Source organism: Canis lupus, chromosome 13 (genome assembly GCF_003254725.2).
Source record: "Canis lupus dingo isolate Sandy chromosome 13, ASM325472v2, whole genome shotgun sequence".
Classification (NCBI taxonomy): Eukaryota; Metazoa; Chordata; class Mammalia; order Carnivora; family Canidae; genus Canis; species Canis lupus.
Window position 1 is genome coordinate 36,218,686 of NC_064255.1, and position 26,832 is coordinate 36,245,517.

The 26,832-nt window shown below is 51.6% G+C and overlaps 1 protein-coding gene and 1 long non-coding RNA gene across 7 annotated transcripts in view; one reads left to right on the forward strand and one right to left on the reverse strand.

The window, feature by feature from the left end:
* The window catches only part of LOC112662024 (maestro heat-like repeat family member 5), a 70,364-nt gene extending 45,707 nt beyond the window's left edge, over positions 1-24,657 (reverse strand). For all 6 annotated transcript variants that reach the window (XM_025450313.3, XM_049093147.1, XM_049093146.1 and 3 more), the window contains exons 1-6: positions 24,414-24,657; positions 14,692-14,873; positions 13,303-13,448; positions 12,393-12,521; positions 7,752-7,911; positions 6,352-6,404 (exon numbers count right to left, since the gene is read on the reverse strand). In XM_025450313.3, coding sequence (XP_025306098.3) covers positions 6,352-6,404; positions 7,752-7,911; positions 12,393-12,521; positions 13,303-13,448; positions 14,692-14,873; positions 24,414-24,562 — 819 coding nt within the window. In that variant the 5' untranslated portion in view covers positions 24,563-24,657. The remainder of the gene's footprint in view (positions 1-6,351; positions 6,405-7,751; positions 7,912-12,392; positions 12,522-13,302; positions 13,449-14,691; positions 14,874-24,413) is intronic.
* LOC112662027 (uncharacterized) lies at positions 24,420-26,832 on the forward strand. Its single transcript, XR_003138175.3, has 4 exons — positions 24,420-24,880; positions 24,967-25,091; positions 25,768-25,836; positions 26,313-26,832. It is a non-coding gene; the product is annotated as an uncharacterized LOC112662027 (long non-coding RNA).

Sequence of the window (26,832 nt, forward strand, 5' to 3'; positions counted from 1 at the left end):
CTCCGTTGGCTTCTCTGCGCTACGAACTTATTAAAATTCCAGTCTCTTGAACGCACTCCTCGGGGGAGGTAAACACGAGCAGCTTCATAGGACTAAAATCGGCCTGCAGGGACCGGCCACCTCAGGCCCACGTAATCATTCCACCCTTTCCCTCGTTTGTGCAGGAGAGAGACAACCCCAGGATGCTCGTGTGCGCACGGTGGGAAATAGTGGCCTACTGCGTGTTCCAGCGCCTGGTCCACCCCGCGGCCCAAAGGCCCCCGCTGGGGCTGCCAAGCTAGTAGAAGCCCTGGCAGCTGCAACCCTAGGAAATGAGGCTTATTTGCCAACTGCACGTACCGTCCCGAGTTTCGTGACTCCAAACTGACTCACTCTTTCTCTGCGGCAGACTCACCTCCTATGAGATCCTTCTGCTTTCTCCACCCAAACGACATCAGACACACTCCTGCGGTGTCATCCCTGCCCATGTCATGTCCCCTCTGCCTGGAGAGGGGCCCATGATGACGAGGTCATCACATGTTGTGTGATGCTGTGTCCTGATTTACGAGATGTCCCCGTGACTAATCCTGATCTAACTATGCGATGGGTCCTCTTGGGCGAGCGGGAAAGGACACTTCTGAGCTGCTTATGCTGCTCGGGGGTGGGGGGCCTGGTGCACACTGAATCCATCCCTCAAGCAGGGCTCCTGGCCCTCGTCAGAGCATTCAGTGACCAGACGACAAATGTAATATCATACTCTCAGCAGCTTTGCCTGCAGGGTTGTCCATGATGGGGGATGTTCTGGAGACAAAGGGGTTTCCTTACGTCCTCTGAGACCTCCATCAAAATGGACCCCAAGTAAACGAGCTTCCTGCTGTTGTTTCCCTTCCTTCTGGAATCACCAGCATCACTACCAAGACTCACGCAACACAGACTGAGCCTGAGCCTGGGAGGCACCCGGCTGCCCTCGTGGAAAGGTGGCAGCTACACCATCTGCAAAGGCTGTGGCGCAAGGGCTGAAGTCCATTCTGCTTTGGCAAAAAATGACCCCTTGCTGCCAGGTCTTTGCCACCCCGACACATGGCAGCCGTCTGCTCCTGAACCCGAGACACCACAGCGGGCCAACGACGGTTTGCAAACTCGGTGGATGGTCGAAGTCTTGGGAAACGGCCACTTGGTTCTTCCTGGCTCCCTGGCAAACCTCATTTTGGGAGGTTTTTAGATTCCCTCATCTACTGTGGTGCATTTTAAATGACTCAAATTATGAATATGCATCGGTGGGGGATCTTGTACAAAATTGCAAAAACCTTCTACTGTCAGTGTCTGGCCTGTCGAACCCAAATCCCAGGGAGACTAATCTTGTTCCCAGAGGCCTCCAATGCCTCGCTCCAGACGCTTTGAGCACCTGGACTTGGTCCACCAGCTCTTGGCAGGGGTTATCGACACATCCTTGCTCCTGGATGCTCTTGTCCGGACGGGCTGAAGGCTTCCCCTGCTGCGAGACCCAGGCCCTCACGGTGACCAACAAACTGCTGGAAAATGTGTTTCCCCCTTGGGGTGTAGCTCCCGCCATCTCCAGTGATGCAGGCACCCACTTCACGGGGACACCATGCGAGCCTTGATGACCACCCCGCCAGCTTCTTCGCATTACCCTGCTCGTAATAATCATAGCAACAAGCCAACAACCCTGCTGCACCCTGTTCTCTCTGAGGCTTTAAATGTGTATTCCCAGGGGAGCCTGGGTGGCTCAGGGTGTGATCTCAGGGTCCTGGGGTCAAGTCCCTGCATCGGGCTCCCTGCTCATCAGAGAGCCTGCTTCTCTCTCTGCCTCTGCTGCTCCCCTTGCTTGTGCTTTCTTTCTCTCTCTCTGTCAGATAAATAAATAAAATCTTAAAAATAAAATGTATGTTCCCAGCCACTGCTCACCAAGCCAATGACCTCCCCAAGACTGGAACTCCAGAGAAGAAATGAAGACAGACAGTGACCGGCTTGAGCACTGAGCCTCAAGTCCTGGCCTGTGACTATCACAGAGATTTAGCAAACACACCAGGCCTGTGGATGTCACACAGGATGGACAGAAGCAGCAGAACCTCACAGCCGGGGTGGGGGTGGCATGAATGCCTTGGCTTCGGACCATACCTCTCGTCAAGTTGCCAGGCTGCCCAAGAGGCCGCTGCTACTACAGAAGCAAGAGGCCCCAAACGCAGTCACCAAACCTCAGCTCAGCACCTCACCTGGCTGCACTTTCCGCCTCCCCCGGGCCTGTGACCTGGGGCCAGTCAGGGATCTCCCGATCAGCAAGGGTGAGGCAGATGCCCGGTAGATCCCTGCCGGACCCCTGCTCTTTCCTGGTCCCCATCTCTTCTGCCTATAAAATCTCCCGGGTGAGAGCCCTTTGCAGCTCCCTTCTCTGCCAGATGGGATGGTGCCTGATTGATGAATTGTTGAATAAAGCCAGTTTCATCTTTACATTTAGTCACATTTTTTTTTAACAATGGTAAATCTTGGGGGAACTGGGTGGTTCAGTGGTTGAGCGTCTGCCTTCCGCTCAGGGCGTGACCGACCCCGGGGTCCTGGGATCGAGTCCCGCATCGGGCTCCCTGCAGGGAGCCTGCTTCCTTCCTCCTCTGCCTCTCAGCATGTCTTTCATGAATAGGTAAATAAAATCTTAGAAAAAAAAAAAGCAACAGTAAATCTTGAAGTCAGGTGCTGTTATTGCAATGTTCTCCTTCTTTCAAGATTTTTTTGGCCATTCTAGATCCCTTGAAATTTCCATGTCAAATTTTAATGTTTATTTAAAATTTTAATGTAATTAAAATATAAAGTTTTGTAGTTGGGTATTACACTGAATTTATAAATCGGTTTTGGGGAGAATTGACATCTTACCGTTGTTGAATCTTCTTATCCATGAACATCGTGTGTCTCTTCTCATGTAGGCTTTCCTTAATTGCTCTCTACGATGTTTTGTGAGGATCTTGCACATTTTGTTACATGTGTCTTTGAGTCTTTTATGTTTTTAAAATCACTATTTTATTTTTAAGAATTTTAAAAAGATTTTATTTATTTATTTATTCATGAGAGACAGAGAGAGGGAGAGACATAGGCAGAAGGAGAAGCAGGCTCCCTGCAGAGAGCCTGATGTGGGACTTGATCCCAGGACCCTGGGGTCATGCCCTGAGCCAAAGGTAGATGCTCAACCACTGAGCCACCCAGGTACTCCTGTCACTTTTTTTTTTTTAACTTTATCTTCTAATTGTTTGTTGCTAGTATATAGACATTCAGTAGACTTCTATTTATTGATCTTGTATTTCAAAATCTTGCTAATTTCTACTAGTCATTGACTGTTTTTAAAGCGTCTGTAAGATTTTCTGCATATGCAATCACATTGTCTGCAGGGAAAGATAGTTTTACTTTTTCCACTGCAACCCGTAGGTCTTTCCCACCTTTTCTGGTTGGTTAGAAATGTCTGGGAAATTGGACCAGGAGTGCAGGGAGTGGACTGTTTGCACTCTTTCTGACTCCGGGGGGGGCGGGGCTCAGTTGGTCATCTATAGTATAGGGTGTAGGTTCTCCATGGGTGGCAGTTTCCACATTCTCCTTCTTTGTTCAGGGCCATTATCATCATGATATTGTGATTAATCATGGGAGAGATATATTTGCTCTTCATCCCATTTCCAGCGGAGCCCCTACACCCTTAGGGTTTCCTAAGTGATAAGAAAGATTAAGGTGTCTTTTGCTTTCATTCAAGCCTCTTGCAACCACACCTGAGTTCATGTTAATGTGGGGACTTTGGAAGCCCGGAGGTAACCACAAGATGAAGCTGGTGGTCAGGAGAGCCAACCATGAGGAGGAAACCCCCCCACCTCCAGGGAGGAGAGAGGAGCTGCATGGTGACTTCATTACCACTGGCCAAAAATTTCATAGTCATGCCTGGTAGTGAAGACTCCAATCACATGCAATGGGACCGGGGTCCAGGAGCTTCCTTCCAGGTTGGTGCTGGTGTGGGGAGAGTGACACATCCAGAGAGCACACGGAAGCTCTGCTCCCCTTCTGCACATCGTGCCCTGTGCACCTCTTCCATCTGGCTGCTCCTGCATTGGATCCTCTTACAATAAACCAGTGATCCAGTGAGTGAAATGCTTCTCTGATTCTGTGAGCCTCTCTAGCAAATGAATCAAACCCATGGCAGGGGACATAGGAACGTCTGATCTGTAGCTGGTTGGTCAAAAGCATAGGTGGTAGGTGGACTTGCAGTTGGCATCTGAAGGGGGGGCATCTTGTGGGACAGAGCCCTCAACCTTTGGGGTCGCATGCCGCCTCCAGGTTATGTCAGAGTTGAATTGACACCCGATCAGTGTCCACTGAGAACTGGAGAATCGCTTGTGGCCTTGGAAAACACGCATGGAATCAGAAGCCTTTTGTCAAATGCTTTTCCTTCATTGAGACGACCATAATTTCCAGACTTTGCTCTGTTAATGTATTGAATCGCACTTACTGCTTTTCACATGTTAAACTGACCTCGTGTCCCTGGGGTAAACCCCCTTCCTTATGGGGTATTGTCTGTGTTGCTGGATTCATTTTGCAGATATTTTATTAAGGAATTGACTTCATCTTCACAAAGGCTGTTGGTCCATAGTTTTCCTCTAACGTCTTTTCTGGGTTGTGCTGGCCTCACGAACTGATTTGGGATGTGTTCCTTCTTCTCCTATTTTTCTGAGAGAATTTGTAGAGAATTGATGGTGTTATTACTTAACTATGTGATGGAATTAACCTGTGAAGTATCTGGGTCTGGAGTTTGCTTTGTGAGAAGGTTTATAATTATGATTCCAATTTCTCTGATACTAGACTATTCAGATTTTCTGTTTCTTCTTGTGTTAGTTTGATAGTTTGTTAGTTTGTATTTTTCAAGGACTTTGTCTATTCAATATAAATTGCTTAGTTTATTGGAATCATATTTTGTTATTGCTGTCCCATGTCTAATGGATGTGCAGCGATAATCCTGCTATTCTGAGAACGGGATCTTGTGTTTTTAATTTCTTTGATCAAGCTGTCAAAGAGCTTATCATTTTATCAACCTTTTTAAATAACTTACTGTTGGGTTTATTATTTGTCACTTTAAAAAATTTCTCTGATTTGTACTCTCGATTTTCTCATTTCCTTCCTTCTTACTTTGGGTTTAATTTCCACCCTTGGGAGAGCGTTTTAGATAATAGATTTATACCTTTTTTTCTAATATTGGCATTAAAACATAAATTTTCTTCTGAGGTTGCTTTATGTTGAAACTCACAAATTCTCATATGCTGTGTTTTCATAAGTGTTCAGTTCAAAGTACTTTCTACTTTCTCTTGTGACTTCTTTGACCCACAGATAATTTAAAGGTGTATTGTCTAATTTCCAAATATTTGGATATTTTTTCCAGTTACATTTTTGCTATTGATCTCTGATTTACATTCTGGTCAGAGAATGTACTCTGTTTGATTTCAGACTTTTTAAACGTATTAAAATTTGATATAGTGCCCAGCAAACGACCTGTCTCTGTAAATATTCTATTTACATTTGAAAGAAACGTCAATTAGATCAATTTTGTTAATTATGTTGTTCAAGACTTCTTTATCTTTAGTGATTTTCTGTCTTATTTTTCTATCAATTACCCGTATTTCTGCCACCCTGGTATCATTTCTACCAGATGCCACTTGTTACAGCTGTTCTGGGGTTACTGTTGTTAGTAACTGAAAGTATAACTAGTATTTAACAAGGGCTTCCCGTGTATTGGGAGCAGTGAGAAGCACTTTGCGTGGGTTGCATCCTATAGTCCTCACAACAAACATTGGAACCAGGTATTTTATATCCCTACTGGACCGATGAAACTAAGGAACAGAGAGGCAAAGCAGGCCACCCACGTCACACAGCTGTGGTTGGTTGAATCTGGACTCGAACCCAGGTACGTCAGGGGGCCCATGTCCGTTCCCCCAGCACAGGAGCCCCTCAGGCGGGCGTGTGGTCAGAGGGCACCTGCAGGACACCATGCTTCGGTTGTGGCGGCTCCGTCCACTCTGGCCTGCTTCCTCCCAGCCGGGTCTCAGGGTTTCTGTGTGCTCTCTGGGCCCGAGACTGTGTGTCCAGCACCCAGGATGAGGAGGAAGGGCCTTGTCTGGCTGGACACCTGCTCTGGGCCAGGCATCCAGAGACCAAGGTTCAACACCCAGCTCCTCCATGGGTCACTTCCCCTCCAGGCCTGTTTGCTCATCCGTGACAGTGAAGCTTCTCCCTCCTTCCCCTCCCCACCCCTCCTCCCAGGGCCGGCAGGTGTCCTGCTCCACTGTTGCCACCATCGTCCCCACAGGAGGCCCCAGTGGCTGGGCTCCTCCCTACCTGGGCCAGCTGCTCTTCCCAGCATGCCTTCTCTCCCTCATTGAAGATGGCCTCTGCGGGACAGAAGGGCATCAGTGGAGGTCAAGTCTGATGTCTGCACTGGGGCTGGAGCTCTGGCTCCTTGTCCCCCAGCCCTTAGGGACTGGACTGAGTCAGGGTGGCACCGTCCTGCCTCTGCTTGTCCTGGCTTTGTGGAGGGGGGTGGGCTGAGCTTGGGCTCGAGCTCTGGATGGGGTTGTGGCCCTGCCACCCTTGCTGTGTGACCTCAGGCAAGACATGCTGCCTTTCGGGGCCTCAGCTCACCGATGGTGAATGGAGGGGTCGTCCCTCTGGGCCTGGCCATTGGGAATGTGCTAGAATGTTCTAGAATCCTCTGGAGGGTGGAGAAATAGGGCCTGGAGAGTGGTGTGCTGTGAGAATAGAAAGCTTTTATGGGACGTTGGAAACTCAAGCTCAGAGGGCAGCTGCTTTGGGGATGACCCTGGGAGTCTCAGAGCTCATCCGGGCACAGAGGGACCTCCACCCAGCTTGCCAGTCCTGGGAAGGGTGTACGAAGTCCAGTTAAGCCCGGGCCTGCCTCCTCCGGGCCTCGGAGCCAAACTCCCAGGCTCAGCCTTTGAGGTTTCCCCCGCTGGGCCGGGCCCCCCTCTAGATGGGCGAGCTCCCTACATCCATTTCCTTCAACCACCCCAACCCCTTGCTGAGGTCCTGCAGGGGATCCGCACCATTCCCTTCTCAAACTCCTACATGTTCCTCGAGACGTGGCTCCCACGTGGCTGCCTTCTCCTTCAGGAAGCCCTCCCTGAGGTCACTAGAGTGGCCCAGTGCCTTCTGGGGACAGCAGTGTGCTTGGCTCACGCTTGGGAGCAGTGAACGAAAGCTGGTTCCTGACTCCCTCTGGAGGCCGTGAGCTCCTGAGGCCCGGAGCCTGGAGCCCGGCACAGGGCAGGTGCTCAGTCAGAGCTGCTTGTTTTGCCTTCGCTAAACACTCTTCCCGGCAAGGCCCCTCCCTATAGGTCCTCCCTCAAGGTCCTCAGCCACCCCCTGGGTGTCCAGGGCGGCCCTTCCCCCGGCTCAGTGGCAGTGGCTGCTCTAGAGGCACTGGAAGCTCGACACCCCAGGCCTGTGACATGCGGCTGGGTGGCTGGCGGTCTCCTTTCATGGGGGTCCCGACGTGGCTCAGGCTGGCCGTGGGGTGGGAGCCGTGGGGGTGCTCTGGCATGGACAGGCCTGCCTGTCATGTGGCTGGAGTCTGGCCCCGCGTGTGTCCCACCTAGCCCCCTTCTGCATCTTTCCCTGTGATGTCTCCCTCCCCAAACCCTGCTGCTCCTGGGAGTCCGGGGATAGAAGCCGGCCCAGGGCAGGCTGGGGGTGCCTCAGGCCCCTCGGGCAGGACATACCATTCGAGGTCAGGATGCCCATCACGTAGAGGAGGCTGCGGTGAGGGAAGACTCCCGTCAGGACCTCGGTCTCCAGGTGCTGGGCCACCACGCGCCATGAGTGCCTACAGATGGCCAGCAGCACGTCGCTGGCTGCGTCCTGGTACACCTCCTCCAGCTCCTGGAGGCGGGAGGCGAAAAGGAAGAGTGGGCGCTCGGAGCAAGCTCTGGCATCTCACACGCGGGGTCGGTTTGGTAGACGGGGCAGCTAGTGTCCACCCAGGGTGGGCTGGGAAGCCGCGGCCAAGCTAGCCCGGCGCACAGGCGCCAGCTGAAGCGCAGGCTCCCCCGGGGCTCAGGGCTTCCCGTGACTCTCAGTACCCCTGCTGCACCCCTGCTCCTCCTACGCTTCCTGCTGCTGAGCCTGGAGCGCTGCTCCCGCCCGCCTGTCTCCCCAGATCTAGCCCAGTTTTAAAGGCTGCCCGGAGGCCCTCGCTCCGGAGATGCGCCCCGAAGGCTCCCGTCAGCACCACTTCTTTTCCTGAGCTCCTGGCAGCTCAGGGCAATGTCATAGCCTTTCATTCTTTATGACCAGGAATCCAGAGCCACAGCTGATGCTCCTGCGTGGACTTCTGTGTCCCGAGGAGCCAGAGTGTCAGGTGCCAGGGGCCACAGGCCCACCATGGTCTGGCGAAGTTTGGCTTCCTCTTTTCTCTGATTCTTAGTAAGAACCATCAGGTGATTCCGTGGCTGCGGGTGTGAGGGGGGTGCCACACGGTCGTCGTCGGGCTGAGGCCAGGGGTCCGCTCTGTGTTTGGTGGCATCTGAAAGTGAGGGGCCTGTGGTCCCTGAAGGCCCTGTGATGCTGTGATGCTGTGACTCCTCATATGAAATCATTCTGTCGTTGGTAATTCACTGCAAGTTTCCATACTAGGGCTTCGCATCCGGATGGTGCATTGAAGCCGATTTTGCTCTTCTCTGTTTAAAGATTTTCTTTATTTATTTGAGAAGGAGGGAGAGAGAGTGCACACAGTCCAGCGAGTGAGAGCACAAGAGTAGGGGAGGAGAGAGGATCCCTGGGTGGCGCAGCAGTTTAGCGCCTGCCTTTGGCCCAGGGCGCGATCCTGGAGACCCGGGATCGAGTCCCACGTCGGGCTCCCTGCGCATGGAGCCTGCTTCTCCCTCTGCCTGTGTCTCTGCCTCTCTCTCTCTCTCTCTCTGTGTGACTATCATGAATAAATAAATAAAATCTTAAAAAAAAAAAGAGTAGGGGAGGAGAAAGCAGACTCTGCACTGAACAGGGAGCCCCACGCGGGATTCGATCCCAGGACCCTAGGATATGACCCCCGCTGAAGGCAGATGCTTCACTGACTGAACCCCCCAGGCACCAGATTTTGCTCTTTCAAACACCTCAAAACAAACAAACAAACAAGCAAACAAACAAACAACCTCAGCAAAACGACATTTAGGAGATGATTTACAAAGGACGACAGCAGCCACGGCCTGGGAGCTGGAGAGACGGGGAGTGACAGGTGGTGGGGCTGAGCATGGGCCCAGGCGCTGGCCCTGTCACTGCCGGCAGGACTCCCGGGGGGCGCGTCTCCCACCCCTCTGCACCCAGGGGGCCTGGGGAGGGTTCGGAGGTTTAGGAAGGAGCCAGGTGCCCGGATGCTGTGCCCACTCCGTGCACCTGGAAGGTCCAGTGAAGTCCGGAGGCTTGGTCCCCTGAGGGGGCAGCTGCGGGCCTGTGGCAGGAGGCCAGGCGTCCAAGGTGTTGCCCCGGGGCCTCCGCCTCCAGCTGGCGCTGTGGCAGGGTCTTCCCTGGGAACTCTGGGCGGCCCGGGATGGGAGACACGGAGGTGAGCACGGGTGGTGGGCGGCAGCGGACCCCGGCCCCCCACCCCGCCCGGGTGCTCCGAGCTCCCCGTCGGCGCGAACCCCGGGCAGACAGCCACGCTGCAGAAGCCTCGGGTGTGGGAGACGAAAACCGGCACTACACACCCGACAAAACCAGAAAACAGCTCCTCAGAGGAAACACAGGCCAAACAGAGATAAAAACTTTGAGCAAAGCTATGTGTTGAACATCCCGAGAGATAAGAGGAGGTATTGCAGCCACGAATGCTATAAACTGCTTAATGTGAAAAGGAACATTCTGGAGGTGAAAACCAAGATCACGAGAGAGTTGGAGGCACCAGGGGCCCGAGCTGGAAATGCCACGGGAGGTCCGCAAGACTATGAGTCTTCAGAGAGCTGAACAGAGGACAGGGAGCTGGTTGGGGGGAGACCGGGGAGAGTAGGGGTGACCGCCGAGCACCCCACACCCCATGCCTGTGTGTTAGGTGTCTCTGAAGCCTCGGGGGGATGAGGACAGAGAAACCCAGGGGGCCAGACCATCAGCGAAGTATGGGAGGAATGTTCCAGAAGCAAGGGGCCCAAGCAGCCAGATAGCGGGAGGCAGGGCCAGAAGGCATGGTGGCTAGGGACAGACGCGGAGCGAGGCGCCCTTGGGAGCCGCAGACACAGGAAGGTGCTGCAGGCCGGCCCGCGGGAGGGACGAAGGTCTAACGTCCAGGATGGCTCTGAAATCTCTGGCCACACCCAGGGCAGTGGGACATTATCGCCAACGTGACAATGATCTCGTCAAACAGGAAAGAACTGACCTGCAAAGCCAACGAAAAGTGTATTTGGGGCCTTTGGGGAATTCTGATCTGGGAGACACAGATCCAGCAGGCAATGGGAATGTGCTGGGAGAGGGGAGGAGAGAGAGATTTTTTTCATTTTCCAAAGATTTTATTTATTTATCTGACAGAGATAGTGTGCACAAGCAGGGGGAGCTGCAGGCAGAGGGAGAGGGGGAAGCAGGCTCAGCAGGGAGCCCGAGTGGGGCTCATCCCAGGACCCCGGGGTCATGACCTGAGCCGATGGAGCCGCCCAGGGGCTCAGAGAAAGAGTTTATAAAGGCAGAAACCACAGGCTTATTATGGAAGCCGTTTGAAAGGACTACGATTGGCGGAGGCAAAACTGATTCAGGTTGGTCCCCACAGGATAGGTCCCTCTGCTGGTCGCCGGGGCGGTGCTCAGCGAAACAAGCCTCACTCTGGGAAACGCAACACGACGTGGCCATTTGTGGTTCGCACGGCCTCAAGTTCACCCTCATCCAGGGGTGGGCGTGCAGGAGACCAACGTCCCTGGTGGCCTCTGCTGCCACCCCGACAGTCCTGACTTCATTTCAGATGTTTCTGTCCACGATCTCCAACACAGAGTCCGGAGTGAAACAACAGAGAGATTTCCAGAAATGCCTGTTCGCCACCTGTACTTCCCAAACACCCTTTTTCAGGAAGCTGCTGTGTGTGCGCGCGCGTGTGTGTGTGTGTCCTCAAAGGGAGAGAGCAGGCCAGGAAAGAGGAAGGTTTGGGGTATCCGGGACGCTGTCCTCGGCTGCCCTAGACTGGGCTTTGGACACCAAGACGCCTGCAGACAGGCTGGGCTGGCCGGGACCTGGGCGATGAGGTGCCTGCTGTCTCCTGTGAGCCCTGGGCCAGCTCGCGGTGCCTGCTGAAGTGCCCGACCCACGCTGGAGAGCTGGCGGTGGGCGGCGGCGTGCACAGAAGCCGGCTCAGCCTCGGAGAGGCTCTTGTCCACTTTCAGGGAGGCTGAGCCAGGCTGGCGCCTGGACACTGGTGGGCTCCGCTAGCCTTGCAGCCATGGACAGCCTGCGTGCCCCGTGCCCCGGTATTAGCACTGCTCTGTCGACTATACATAGGTGCCTTACATTTTAAAAATATGCCTGACATGCTTCACACAATGACTTAAATTTAAAAAAAAGGACAGAATTTTAGAACACACATACACGGGCTATGGACTTTGTTCTTTGTTTTTCCCTGACTCCCACACTGGGAAGGGTCCGCAGGCTTCTCTGCAGGGAGCGTGGAGGCTGGTCACGCCGGCCATTTACCGGCCAGGTAACTGCTGCAGGCAAGTCTCCTAGACCGCCGAGCCTCCCTCCATCTGTAAACAGGGGTCATAAAGACCTGTTCCCGCTTTGTGGGGTGCCAAGACTCGGGCCTGTGATGGTGGGCCTCAGTGACGAGTCACGTCCACTTTGGGGCAGTCCTGGGCTGGTCTAAGGAAGAGCCACCAGCCCCCAAGTCCCTGGAGCTGAAGTCAGCCAAGGCCATGGCCAGGCCTGGGGTAGGTAGGGCTGGTGCGGTTCGGGACCAAACTGAAGTCTCCAGCAGGCGAGACCAGGAGGTGGCAGTGGAGGTTGAGTTAAGCCTGGAGAACGGGTGGGACTTGCAGGAGGGCTTCCAGAGCCTGGGTGTGGGAAGCATCCACAGTAGGACAGGTGGTGGTGGGGGCACCCAGGGCCCATCTCAGGGCTGGGACCTCTGGGAGAGGGCTTTATGCTCCAGCTGACATTTGGCTCTTCTACTTTCGGGGCCAGTAGACCCAGACAAGCCATGAGCTTTCCGAATCTCACCTTTCTCAACTGTAAAATGGGTGCATGAGGTTGTCCCTCTGAAAAGGCTGGTGGTAAGAAAATGAAATGGACAGAAATCACTTGGTCAACCATAGGGCTGACCATCCCCAGCATTATTTGGATGCTGGGGGCAGCAGCCTGTATTCCCAGAAGTGGCCTATTTTCTGGGATGGGAGGCATACCGTGGACTTGGTCATGTTCTCCAGGGCCAGCTGCATGAATGATTTCTGCCAGGCCTCTTCCAGGGAGTTGCTGGCTTCAATGACTGCCTCCAGGACGTGGAAAAGCCGGAACTTGTGCCGGGAGGAGATCTGTGGGTGGCAAAGTGGGCAGAGGCTCAGGGACAGACTGGGTCTGGTCACACGGGGAGTTGGCTGCCAGTGTGGGGAGGCTGAGGAGGCCAAGGAAGCCAGAGGGGGAGGGCCCAGTGGATGCACTTGGCCATTTGTCCAATAATCATTTAGTGAATATTTATTATGAGCAGGCCCTGAACTAGGTTCTACAGAGACAGATGAATAAAAGTTTGTCTCTACCTTCAGGAACTGTTATGGGATTTTAAAAACATTTTGCCTCTATAGTCAGTTCATTCATTCATTCACCCATTCATTAAAACTTAATCATATCTTCCCCCTAATTATCCATCCATCTACCAACCTATCCATCCATCCACCCATCCACCCACCCACCCATCCACCATCCAACCATCTATCCATCTATTCAACCATCCACCCCCATCTATCCATCCATCCACCCATCCCCATCCATCCATCCATCCATCCACCCATCCACCTATCCATCTAACCATCTATCCATCCCTCTCTGCCACTTAATCACTCTGTGACTTTAGGCAGATCACTTTCCTTTCCTAAGTCTGTTTTCTTATCTATGGGGATCATAACATCTATATCATGAGACTATTCTGAGGATGGCCCACCTTCCTTCCTCCCCATTTAGCTCCTTGGACATATGAGGAGATAAACTTGCCTCAAATAATTTAGCAGCACCAAAGAGCCAAGATTTGAACCAGCCTTGAGGTCTGGCCCTCCCCACTACTCCCCATGCAGACCCTCCAATGGCCCAAGCAGCTCCCACCTCTGGATTGTCTACCAAGTAGTCATGGATGGTTTCCAGCACCAGGTTGGGGGCTCTGTAAGCCATGCCTTTGATCTTCTTGATGATGTACTTCAGATGGAGGGGATCTGACCCATTCAGGTCACGGAGCATCTTGAAGCAAATGGCTAAAGGAGATGGAAAAAGGTGTGGGGTGGAAGTGCTGTGGGAAGGTTATATTGTGCCAGCAGGGACAGGTGAGCAGGGAGGGGGTAGGGCCAAGGAATGGGAAATAGTGTTCTGAAAATGAGGACTAAAGAACCATACACAGTGGGAATTCCTGGGCCACCTAACTATCCAAACAGTCCTCCTGGAGTTCGAGATAGGGTAGGAAGCAGGAATGCATGCAGGTTTCACACCTTTATATACCCATGTATATTTCTATCCATTTGTTGATTATACCACTTTTTCATGCCTCCATTTATCCAATCATCTATCATCTACCTATCCATTGATCCATTTGTCCATCCACCCACACATTCCTCCATATGTCTGTTTGTACATCATTTCATCTATTCATTCACTTCTCTGTCCATCCTTACACTCACGCACCAATCCATGCAGTAATAAATGCATCTAGCTGTCCATCATATGCTCATAAATTTATCTACCCACCTGTCCATCCACCCACCCATTCATAAATTTATCCATCTATCCATCCATCCATCACTCATCCACTCAAATTAGCCATCCATCCCACTGTCCCTCCATCTATCCATTCCTTCACCTCTTCACCCTCCATTTAGTCATTCAACATTCAATGATGTTCCTTCTCTGTGGTCATAGCACTGTGAATGAGGCCTCAAAGAGGAGTCAGGACCCAGCTCAGTTCTGAGGGAGCCTTCAGCCATGGGAGCCCTACCCAATATCAGTGGATTTGGTTCTGTAGTTGTATAGAAGGCCCTGGGCACACAGAGAGGGGAGGGGCAATACATCCCAAAAAAGATGGCCATTCAGGACTGGCTACTCAGTGGAGGTGGCAATTTAACTTTGCCTAGAAGGATGAAGGCAAGTCATCCTTTGAATGAGGGGAACAGCATTCCTGTGAGAGGGTCAGGCCTAGGTTGAGGTCCTAAGGTGTGAAGAGGTGTGGTAAGAAAGTGAAAGATGAGGTGTGAGGGAGGGAATTTTGGGGCTTTGGATGGTGCCTCAGGAGGCATGAAGAGGCCAAAGAGGTTGTATAGGGTTCATTGCTGAAAGCCTCATTATGTCTACAAGGTCCTTGACATCTATAAGGTCTCGGGGTGGGGTAGGGGGTGGTAGATTCCCTCTGGCCCTCATTCCCCAGGACTTTTTTGAGTGGAGGGACCTGATGGAGTCTGTTATTGACCACCCATCTCTACCTTGCAGAGTCCCAGGGCTGGTGATCACCTGCATTGTAGGCTTCCTCCATGAACATCTTGTGCTCCTTGGGCATCAGAGCAGCCTGGCTGCTCCGTGACTTGCAGAGAAGAATGGTGGTGGGGTGTGCCTGTTTGTCCCTGTGAGCAGGGTCCTGAGGTACCTTCATACAAGACAGGTCCTTCATGGATCTGGAGATAGGGGAGGAGATTCTGAAATGGAAAAGAAGTCCAGGGTGTACATATCTGGGCACCTTTGTGTGCATTCATGAATGCAAGTCCAGTAGACACTGAGAGCCATGTTGGTCAGGATCAGGCTTGGTAACATGCTTTGGTGTGTCTGTCCTTCTATTTAATAGTCTGGCTGAATTCCAAGGGGGGGAGAGTAAAGAGGGAGTCTGGAGGGGATGCCATTAAGTAGGCAGCATTGCCTGTGGGCCTGGAGAGGGGGATGCCGGTAAGTAGGCAGCATTGCCTGTGGGCCTGGAGAGGCCTGGCTTCCCAGCAAGGGCTGGTGGCATAGACGTGGCTGGCAGGACCAGGAGGGCTCCAGGTATGGCATCCCCAGCTCTAGCTCTTGCACTGACCTGGAGGAGCCTGTCTTTTCAGGGCCACACATGAGACTGCCCTGGCTACTCAGATGTCACTGAGGAGCCTTTGAGGGAGATCCAAGAGTTGTGGGAGCAGGAGCCATGAAAATGGATCCACTGGACCATAACTCCATCTGTGCTCCACAGTCCACCAGCCTGGTCCTTGAGAACAATTACATGTGTGTGATGGAGACACTGAGAAGAACTATGTGGCAGGGACAAGGAAATGACATCTGCTCCTTGAAACTGGTTTCTTCCTACTTCTGCTTCCCCTCCTCTTCTTCTGCAAATATGGGGATAGGAATCCCTTAGACTGTGCCCATTGCCAAAGTGGTCCAAAAAAGGAGGCATTCTTCATTTAGGGGGTGGTGACAACTTCTTGGATCCTCCTGGCAGGATTGGGTTCTACTCTACACTCTGGGACCTCATTTCTTGTTCACTCTCAGTTCCTGGTTCCCAAGTACTGACCACAGTCATGGTGTGTCCTTTCTAGCTGTTAAGGATATAATAAGGACATAAGGATATCTAATGTTTGATATTAGTGGGTTTGTATATTTTTTTCTCAATTTTTGAGTCATTTAAGGCAGGAGGGGGGATCTAGTCCTTGTTGTTCCATCTTGGAGGGAAGCCCTGGTGTTGTTTTCATCATCTTCAGGACTTTGGGTTTTTCCTGGGTGCAGTGAGGAACCATAGAGGGTTCTGAGTGACATGATCTGACATACATTTCTTATGTGGTAGAACAAATTAATGGATAAATGTTAAGAGACGAACCACCTTCTGATATACCACATAATGTACCTATTGAATTTGTTCATGGTTTGTTGTCTTGCTCACATCAAATGAAAAATTATCAGGCACACATGGCAGCAAGAAAATATGACCCCTAAGTAGGAGAAAAAAAAGTAATTGATCAAAAGCGACACAGAAATGACACAAATAAAAAAAAAAAAGAAATGACACAAATGATAGAATTAGTAGACAAGGACATTAAATGTTATTGTAACAATATTCAACATGTTCAGCATGATGGATTAAAACATAAGCTTCGTAAGGAGAGACATGGAAAGAAAACAAAATGAAGAATACAACGTTTGAGATTAATACACTGGATGAGTTTAAGGGCAGATTAGACACAGTAGAAGCAAAGATCAGCGAACTTGAAGACACTACAGCAGGAACTATCAAAAAAATGGAACACAAATAGAAAAAAAGGCTGGAAAAAATGGAACAGAGCAGCAGTAAATTGTAGAACAATCTCAAAGGGCATAGTGTGTGTGTAATGTGAATCCTCATGGGGGAAGAAGGGGGAAAGAATATAATATTTGAAGAAATAATATCTGAGGTTTCTAAATTAATAAAAACTAAAAATCCCACGAATCCAAGAAACTCAATGAACCTCAAGTGAAAGAAACATAAAGAAAACTATACAAAATGATCTTGAAATAAAATTGCCTAAAGCCAATGCTTAGAGAAAATCTTAAGAAAGAAAGCCAGAGGAAAAAGGTGGATTATAGGCAAAAGTTTAAGACAAGAGCAAGAGTATAGTTATAGTCAGAAATAATGCAAGCCAGGAGAAATGGAGCAACATTTTAAAGCACTAAGAGGAAAAAAAATACCTGGCAAACTAGAATTCTACACACAGAGAAAAAAATTTAAAAAATTGACAGTAAAACCAAGCCTTTATCATATGCACTAAACCTGAAAGAATTTATAATCAGCAGATCTTCACCATAAGAAATGTTTGTGGAAGTCTGTCAGAGAAGGAAAATAATACCAGATGGAAATATGGAAATTCTTTTCTTACACAGAAGAATAAAGAGCAGTGGAAATGGTAAATATGTAGGCGAATGTAAAATATTTCTCCTGATTGTTCAAGTTTAAAGTAAAAATAACAATGCTTTGTAGGGCCTAAGCAAATATAGAAGTAAAATGTATGTCAACAGTCCCATAAAGGCCAGCAGAGGGAAATGGAAATAAGATGTTGTAAGATTCTTACACTATAAGTAAAGTAGCATAACATCATTTGAACGTAGACTGAGATATGGTAAACTTGTAAACTATAAGCCCTAAAGCAATCACTAAAAAAATCAAAGAGTAAACTAAAATATATATAGCTAATAGGTCAACAAAAGATATAGAGGAAAAGAGAAGCAAACAGAAGAAGAAACAAAGTGAAAATAAATTGCAAGGTGGTAGATTAAAACCAAATTATATCAATAGTCACATTAAATGTAAATGATTTAAATATCTCAATCAAATAGCAGAGAGTGTCAAATCGAATAAAAAATCAAGACCCGAGTATAACCTACCTATAAGGTATATGCTGGAAATGGAAGAGACACAAATAAATGAAAAATAAAGGATGAAAATGATATACCATGCTAACAATAATCTGAAGAGAATTAGAGTGGCTATATTAATGTCAGCTAAAGTATAATTGGGTGCTAATAACATAACCAGGGATAAAGAGAATGAATTCATAATGATAAAGGCATCATTTTACCAAGATGACTTACAATTCTAAATGTTCATGTACCTAACAACAGAGCTTCAAAATATATAAAACAAAAAAAGATAGAACTCAAAGGAGAGATAATTGAAGAATAGTTGGATCATAGTTGAAGATTTCAGCATCCCTCTGTCAGTAATTGATAGAGCAAGAAGATAGATAATCATTAAGGATATTAAAGATTTGAACAGTACCCTTAGCAAATGGAATCTAATTGGCATTTACAAAACTCTCCATTTAACAACAGAAGAACACACATTCTTTTCAAGTGGATGTGGAACATCTGCCAAGATAGATCATGTTCTTGGGCCATAAAATAGTCTCAGTAAGTTTAAAAGGATTCAGATCAAACAAAGCATACACTTTGACCACAATATAATTAAAGTAGAAATGAATCACAGATAGATAGATGGGAAATCCCAAGTATTTTGAAACTAAATAACAATTTTAAATAATGCATGAGTCAAGAAGAAATTGAAAGTTAAAAAGTATTTTGAACTGAATGAAAATGAAAACACAATATATAAAAAATACATGAGATGCAGCTAAAGCAGTGCTTTGAGGGAAATTTATAGCATGAAAACCTATAGCATTAGAAAAGAATAGAGGTCTGAAAAACTTAAAAACTAGGGTGAAAGGGGCATATGAAGCCCAAAGAAAGAAAATGATAAAAAGTAGAGCAGAAATCAATGAATAGAAAACAGAAAAATAATAGAGAAACATCAGTGAAACCAAAAGCTGACTCTTTGAAGAGATGACTGCATTTGACAAACCTCTATCAAGCTTTATTAGGCCAAAAAGGAAGAAGACACAAATTATTAATATCAAGAGTGAGGATGGGTACATCATTAAAGATCCAGCTTACAGACATTAAAAGGATATGAAAGCATATTATGAACAACTCTATACTAATAAATCTGACAACCCAGATAAAATGGATGAGTTCCTTAATCATAAAATCCAAAGCTTAAAATTAAGAAGAACTAAAAAACCAGAGTAGCCCTTTGTCTACGATTAACATTCGATTTGTAGTTGAAGGCCTTCCCTCAAAGAAAACTTTAGGCCCTGGTGGCTTTACTCTTAAACTCTACCAAGTATTTAAGGAAGAATTGGTATCAATGCTATAAAACTCGTGTAGAAAATTAAAGAGGAGGGAATGCCTCCTAGCTCATTCAGTGAGGTGAGCCTTAGTACTTGATACCAAAACCAAAGAAATTCTTAATCTAAGAATCCAAAATATATAGACATGCACATCTACCATGACTAGGTGGGCCTTATCCTGGGCATGCAAGGCTGGTCAACTTTTGAAAATCAGTGTAACTCACCATATTGGAAGATGAAAGAAGAAAATCATATAATTACCTCAGTAGATGCAGAGAAAGCATAGGCAAAGAAAACAAAATTCAACATCTATTCACGATAGAGACAAGAATGAAAAGAACTTGCTTAACTTGATAAGAAGCATCCACAAAAATCCTACAGCTAATGTCATACTTTGTGGTGAAGACATCCATGTTTTCCCCACATCATTGGGAATGAGGGAAGGATGGATGTCTGTTCTCACCACTTCTATTCAACCTGGTACTGAGGGCTCAGTCAATACAAACAGGTAAGAAAAGAAATTAGAAGTGTGTAGACTGGGGCAGCCTGGGTGGCTCAGCGGTTTAGCGCTGCCTTCAGCCCAGGGCCTGATCCTGGAGACCCGGGATTGAGTCCTGCATCGGGCTCCCTGCATGGAGCCTGCTTCTCCCTCTGCCTGTGTCTCTAGCCCCCGCTCTCTCTCTGTGTCTCTCATGAATAAATAAATAAAAAATCTTTAAAAAAAAGTGTGCAGACTGGAAAGGAAGAAATAAGCTATCTTAACTTAGGATGTTATCACCTAGTTAAAAAATTCCAAAGAACCTACAAATAAGCTACTAGAACTGAACAGTGAGTCCAGCAAATTTGTGAAAATAAAGTCAGGATACAATAATCAGTCATGTTTCTCTATACTAGCCCTGAGCAACTGGGAATCGAAATTAAAATGGTGCCATATACAGTAGCATTAAAGATCACGAGATATTTAGGTACACATCTAGCAAATAATTGCAAGGTCTGAGAACTGTAAAATATAAAATTAGCAATGAAAGTAATCAAGAAGACTTCAACAAGTGGAAAGATATATCATGTTCAACAATATTGTTATGATGTCAGTTTTGTCAAAATTTATCTAAATATTCAATGTGAAAAAGACTCACATGTACAAGACCAGCTGATTTTTTTTTTAAAGTCAGAGCTCTATTCATTTAATTTAATTTAATTTTTAAAAGTCGTCTCCACATCCAATGTGGGACTTGAACTCACAACCCTGAGATCGAGAGTCACATGTTCTATGGACTGAGCCAGCCAGGGGCCCCAAGGTCAACTGGGTTTTGATAAAAGTGCAAAAGTGATTCAACTAAGAAACTGTATTCGACAAATGGTGTGCAATAATTGGAGGTACACATGCAAAAATGCTCAATTTATCCTTCACACTCTATACAAAAATTAACTCAAGATGGATCACAGACCTAAAAGTAAAACCTAGAGTTCTAAATTTCTAGAAGGAAATGTAGGAGAAAATCTTTGTGATCGTGGGTTAGACAAAGATTTCTTAGATGTGACACGAAAAAGCATAATCCATAGGAAAAAAAACGTTAAATTAAGAACTTCTGCTTCTTTTTGAAAAACAAAAATTTAATTTAGATTCATTTTGCCAACATAAAGTATAACACCCAGTGCTCATCTCATCGCGGAGGCATGCGCACTCCTTAATGCCCGTCACCTCATTACCCCATCCCCCCACCCAAGAATTTCTGCTTCTTGAAAGACGCCTAGAAAAAAAATGAAAAGATAAGCTGTGGACTTGGAGGAAATACTTGCAAGTCCCATATCCGATGCAGAACTGTATCCGGGATGTATAAAGAACTCACGAAACCAAACAAAAACTCAAACACAAGCACAAACAATCTAACAAAATACAAAAGATTTGAACAGACGTTCCACCCAAGGAGATAATCCGATGGCAAATAAGCACCTAACCAGTGCTCCCTGTCATTGCTCATGAGGGAGACAAGTCAAAACCAAAGTGGGATAAGACCACACATCTCCTAGGATGGCTAAAAGTGAAGAAAAACCTGGAAATACTACGCGCGGGTGGGTAATCGGGCCTCTCGCAGGGCTGGTGAGGATGCGGGAAGTGGTGCGGCACTTTCTTGGGAGGTCACACATACGCTCACGACCCCACGCTGCTGCTCCACTCCTCGATGTGCGCTCAGGTGACCTAACAACCCACGTTCACACAAAATCTGTACGCGAGCATTTGTTAACGGCTCTGTGTGTGGGACAGCCCCACGCCGAAGAAACGCACGTGTCCTCTGGCACCTGCATCAACTGTGTATTATACCCACGGAAGTACTGACCCGACCAGCAACGAAAAAAAGAAATGAATCGCTGAGAAACAGGACGGCGGCGATGGTCCGCATCATGCGCCACGTGAGCGAAACCAGGCCCTGAAAGCCCCTCGCCGTGTCGCCCCATCTTTCTGACTCTCTCTGAAGAAGGTCACATGCGACAGGAAACCGGTGAGCGGTCCCCTTCCTGGGGACAGGAAGCTGGGGGGGAGGGCTGGCCGCAAGGGGCATGGGGGACCCCGGGGAGCTAGACCTGTTTCAGATCTTTGCATGTGGTGGCGGGTTCACGGCTGTGTGACGTTGTCCAGGCTCTGCACGGCCGTCCACTACGCACGGTGACTCTTACTGCGCGTAAATTATACCGTCACAGAGAAGAAAGCAGGGTATCTAGGAACAGAGGTGATTTCACCCCCTCTCTGGCCTCATTTCCTCCTGCCTTCTCTTGCTGATGCCATTCCGGCCCCAGTGAGCTCCTGCTGCCCCCCCCCCCCCCAACCACTAGGCGCGTTTCTGCCTCAGGACCTTTGTGCTGGCGGGCCCTTGAGTCTGGGCGACGTCCTTCCTCCAGATAGCTCCTTGGCTCAGTTTCTCACCTCCTTCCAGTCTTGGCTCAGTCACTACCTCCTAGACAAACTTATTTAAGATTGCAGCCTGCCCCTCGCCCTGCCTCTCCACCCCCTGCCCCTCTCTGTTTTTCCCACATCACTCTTAACCTTGTAACATTTTACAACTTACTTTATTGCATCTACTGCTGATTGGCGGTCTGCCCCCTCGGAGGTAGCCCCCCGGGCAGGGTCTCTAGGTCTTGTCTCGGGCCTATGACGGAGCCTGGCACACCCAGCAGGCGCTCAGCAAACATTTGTGGGATGATTGGTAGAGCGATGTATCAAAGCAACAGTCCGTCCATCCCGATCCCTGTGGCAGCCGCCAGCTCTCCCCCCGCAGCCCCCTCGCCAGGCTCCAGCTGCCCAGGCCTGTCCCCCTTGACTGGTCGGCCTTTGCTCTGAGGGGCCCGCTGCCCAGAGCATGGGTCCTTTCTCTTCCTCTCACCCTGTCCCTTCAGGGCAGCGCACAGACGCCCACCCTTTAGCCTCCTGGACTTGGCAGGAGTGTCCCGGGGCTGGGGGTGCCTCCCCTGGACTCCCCGGCTGACTGGCTCCCTTGCACTCTGGTGTCACTGCTGACCCACCCTCTGGACCTTTTCCTCCCCACGTGTCCCTGGGGATGTGCCGTCTGTCGCTGGGTCCCCAACACGTCCCGGGGCAGCTATCAGTGAGGGTCTGCAGAAGGAACGCGTGCGCGGGTGAGTCTGAGGCATGGGGGGGGTTTCCTCAGGCAGTGAGACCCTCCTCCTCCCGTCCTCCCGTCCTCCCATCCTCCTGAGCTGTTGCTGGCAGTCCTGCTTCCTCCAGCTCCCTTCCCAGATGGCATTCACACTCACTCCATCCCATAGCCATGCCCAAGCCGAGGACCCTCCCCGCCATCTGCCTCTGTGGGAGCCCGTGACCGGATGGCCAAGCAGGGGACCCTCCCGGGGTTGCCAGGGATGTTGCATTTCCCCACTCGGCCAGCCCGGCCTCAGCAGGCCCGCAGGGTCTGGGGCATGTGTTGGGATGACGGCGTTTACAGGGTGTCGGGGCAGAGACGGGCTGGGCCTTGGCCGGGGGTGGCTGCGGAGCCCTCCGCAGAGCACAGGGCAGCCTCGGCCCTTCCTGCTGTCATCCCCTCGGTGAGCACTTATTAAATGCTTCTGTGTGCCAGGCACTGCTCCGGGCCCTGGGGGCCGTCTGAACGAAACACACAGAACACCCTTCCTCGTCGTGCTCGCGTTCTAGGGCGGAGGCGATGGGCAGACCCTGTGAGATGGAGAAGCTGAGCAGGGACAGGGTTTGCACAAGCTGTGGGGCTGTGCTAGACGAGCCTGGGCGGGGAGCCCCAGCCAGTGGGGTGCCTGGTGTGGGGGCGCTGGGTGGGAGGAGGATGAGCGCTGTGTGGACGGAGGCCTTCAGGGAGGGGGGCCCTTGCCCCGGCTGCATAGACCGTCCTGCCGGAGAGCGATGGGCGCCCCTCTCGTCCCCTCACCTCCCACCCTCCGCCCCCACCTCATCATACTCCACGCGGTCCTCGCACACCCACCCCACGCTGTGCGGAGACCCAGACAGGCCCAGTGACCTGTCCCAGGATGGTGGGATGGTGGGATGGTGGCTGGCGGGGCTCAGGGCACACTTGAACCTTCCTACCGCCTCGCACAAACCAGCCACTTCCCTGCCGCTCCCAGGAAGCGCGGCCTTTCCGACGGAGGCTGGCTGCTGCCACGGGTTGGGGCCCTGCTCCCCTCCGCATGCAGGGGGGACCTCGGGCTGCTCAGTGTCACCCGCAAGCACTTGGCCCCGTATCCTGCCCTAAAATGGCATCCTAGCCCTCTGACGACCAAAACTGAATATATTTTTAAATACAGAAAAACGACAGAAGCATAGTCAAGCAAACAGCTGCAGAGGGGAGCGTTTTCTCGCCTTAGAAGTGATGATCCAAGATGTGGCAAAGGAGGAGACGGGCCTGACAACACACACATGGAGGCAACTGCGCGCAGATCAAAATAACTGAGTTCAAAGCAGGTACGAAGCTGCTCCTTCTGGAACAGCCCGCCACGATGGGCGCCCCTCACGGGAATCCTGCTCCGGAACCCGCCGGGGATAGTCGGGAGAGCCGGGCCCGCCCCGGGGGCCCACGGAGGGTGCCCGGGGTGGGGGTGGGGTCTGAGCTGGCAGGGGAGGGCGCCTGCCGGCCTCTGACCTGCACCCCCACCGGCCTCCCCGGGGCCCAGGCAGGTGGAGCTGCCCGACGGCCGAGGGGCGCCTTCCTCAGGATGCGCCCGTCTTTGCACTACTGTCCATTCTGCAGATAGGAAGCTGAGGCTCAGGGAAGCAGGGGGATAGTGTCAGCCCAGCTTCCCCGTCCCCTCCTTCACGCCTGCAGTGTGGACAGGGCCAGGGACACACGGCCACCCCCCACCCCCAGGCCACACCAGCAGTGGTATTGAATGCAATGCCGTCCCTCCCAGCCTCCTCTCCACCAAGCAAAGGGCTGCCACGTGGGGCTCAACCCCAGGGACTCCTCCTTCCTTGGCTCAGGGCCTGGGCTCAGCCCCCAGATGCGCCCCCGGGGGTGCCCCTCGCTGCCCTGCAGGGAGGTGCTCTCCTGAAAGACAGAGAAGCCAGGGTACCTGTGGGAAGCAGGGCATGGGGCATCCCCTTCTGGGTTCCCACGTGTTCCAGCCTGGCGCTGGGCTGCCCTGGGGTTCTGGGACATGGCTGATGACGTCCTATCAGCCGTGGTGTCGCTCTGTGACTTTTCAGAATGCTGCCCGTCCATGTTGGGATACCTTTGGAGAACCCACAGGCCCCAGGAGTGAGCTTTGTCCTGGGTGGGGCAGCCCTATCTCCGGGTGTCCCCCTCCCCCGCCCCGGCCAGCCTTGACCTCACCCCTGAGGTCACAATGGTCCCAGTGCCCGTGGGCTTCCCAGGGCCAGTGCTGTGGACCTGGGCCCTGTTCTGGGCACAGTCCCTGCGTGTACCTGCATTCTGCATGTGACCTCGGGCTCGGCCCCTCTGTCTCTGGCTTCCGAGGGACCCTGAGACCCCCAGGCCCAGCTGCCCCAAGCCTGGATTCCTGACCTAAGAAACTGTGAGGTAGTAAATGTGTGTTGTTTGAAGCCACTGGGTCTCAGGGTCATTTGTTACCCAGCAACGGATAACCAGCCCATGTTCTGTTCCAGGGAGAGTGGGAATTAGGTTATGGCCTCCCATCACCCGGCGCCACAGTCCAGCTGCAAGGCCGTGGAGAGAGCGGGGTCCCAGCACGGCCCCTTGTCACCATACTCGGCTGCTGGAAGCCCTACGGGTGGGGCTCCCCTTGGAGCGAGGGACTGCTGGGACGCTGACCAGCCACCTCCAGCCCCAGGCGTGGCTCCCCCTGCCCAGCCGGCCCCCGGGCTCAAGCCCCTGCAGCCACATGGTGCATGCAGCCCTGCACCCCGGAAACAGCCATGTGTCTGCGACCAGGGCCCTGCTGGGGGAGGCCTCATAGACGACAGACAGCCCCCGCTCACCCCTGAGGCCGTGGGCATCCCCCGGGGTTCAGACTCCAGCTCTGGGACTGACTTGTCTGAAGCTGTGAGCTTTGCCCAAACCGGGCTGACTGTGCCCTCCTCCCCCCAGGGGCTTCGGGTTTTCTGTGAGATGTGTTCGGTGCACAACAGAGCCCGGATTCCCCCCAAGGCCCAGAGCTGAAGCTCTGAAATGGGAAGGGTCTTGCTGGAAACCCTGAGCCTCACTGGCTCCCTCCCAGAGCCCCGAAGGGCGGAGAACTAGGCCCATGCGCTCGTTTGTGAGGGCAGGTGCCTGGAAAGCCGGACCCTGCAAAGCTGCCAGGCAGGTGTTTGGGGGGGCGGGCGCCCCTTCTCTGAGACTCATCCTCTGATGCCTCTGGAGTGTGCCTGGGGCACCTGGTGGCCTTGGCCAGGGGTGTGCTGCAGCTGCCCTCTCAAAGGCTCTCATGTCTGTTCCCAAATTTCCAGGAATCTTGAGAGCTGGTTGTTAAGCACAGCCACAGAAGCTCACCACGAAATGCGTTGTATGACAAACAGGTGACACATACCCCGAACTCATCACTTCCGGATCATTCGACTAGATTTCACTGTGCCCTAGGGGTTATTGACAGCCAGGGATCTGTCTGCGGGGAGCCATCCTGCACCTCTGTGGGACTCTGCACTGCAGGGATGCCCGTGGCAGGAGATTAGCCCCAGCGGGGGGACCCCATGGCCGCCCATGAGGCACAAGTGGGGCCCCCCTTTCTCTTCAGAGAGCTCCCTTGTAGATGTTTGCCAGGCTGGTTGCGCAGCATGGGCCAACCCGTGTCTCCCCCACTTGGGAATTTGCAACTGGGGCCAAGACTAGACCTTGGGGTTGGGAGGGGGGCCCCTAGGGCTGCCCATCCCCCTTTAAGGGTCCAGGCAGGGGGGAGGCGACAGAGGAGGGGACAAGCCTGGGGCCCTGCAGATTCTGGCCCCTTTGGGCCTTTGCGGGTTCCGGCCACGCCCTGGGCTAATCCACTTTTCTGCAGCCTCCTCTCTGAGGGAGAACCTTCCGGCAAGCCCTGGCCAGGTACGATGAAGGAGCCGCTTCCGAGGGGGCACACTCCGGTCCCTGCAGGTTCAGGCCAGACTAGATGCCTGGGAATTTGATCTTCACACCGGGGCGGTGGGAATGGATGAGCCTCCCTGTGGACCCTCCTCTGCTCTGGGGGACGCGGGGAGGTCACGGGCTGTGACCTGGGAGCTGACATCTGTCCCTCTCCCCACTGCTCACCACCAACATGGCCAGCTGTCAGGGTCGAACTGCTGCCGGCTGGGTCATGCCTGGTGCCCCTGCTGAGACCCAGGGCATCCTTGCACCAGGGGCACCGCCTCTGAGGGATGCGGGCTCCCTGCCTGGGAGCGCTCACCACCCCGGACGGGGCTGAAGCCCAGAGAGGGGAGGTGGGCGGGAGGTCACACAGGGTCGGGGTGCCCCGTGGACCCTCACGCCACTCCTAGGGGGCAGGCGGGGCTGGCAGGGAGGTGCCCGCCTGTCCCTCCCCATGT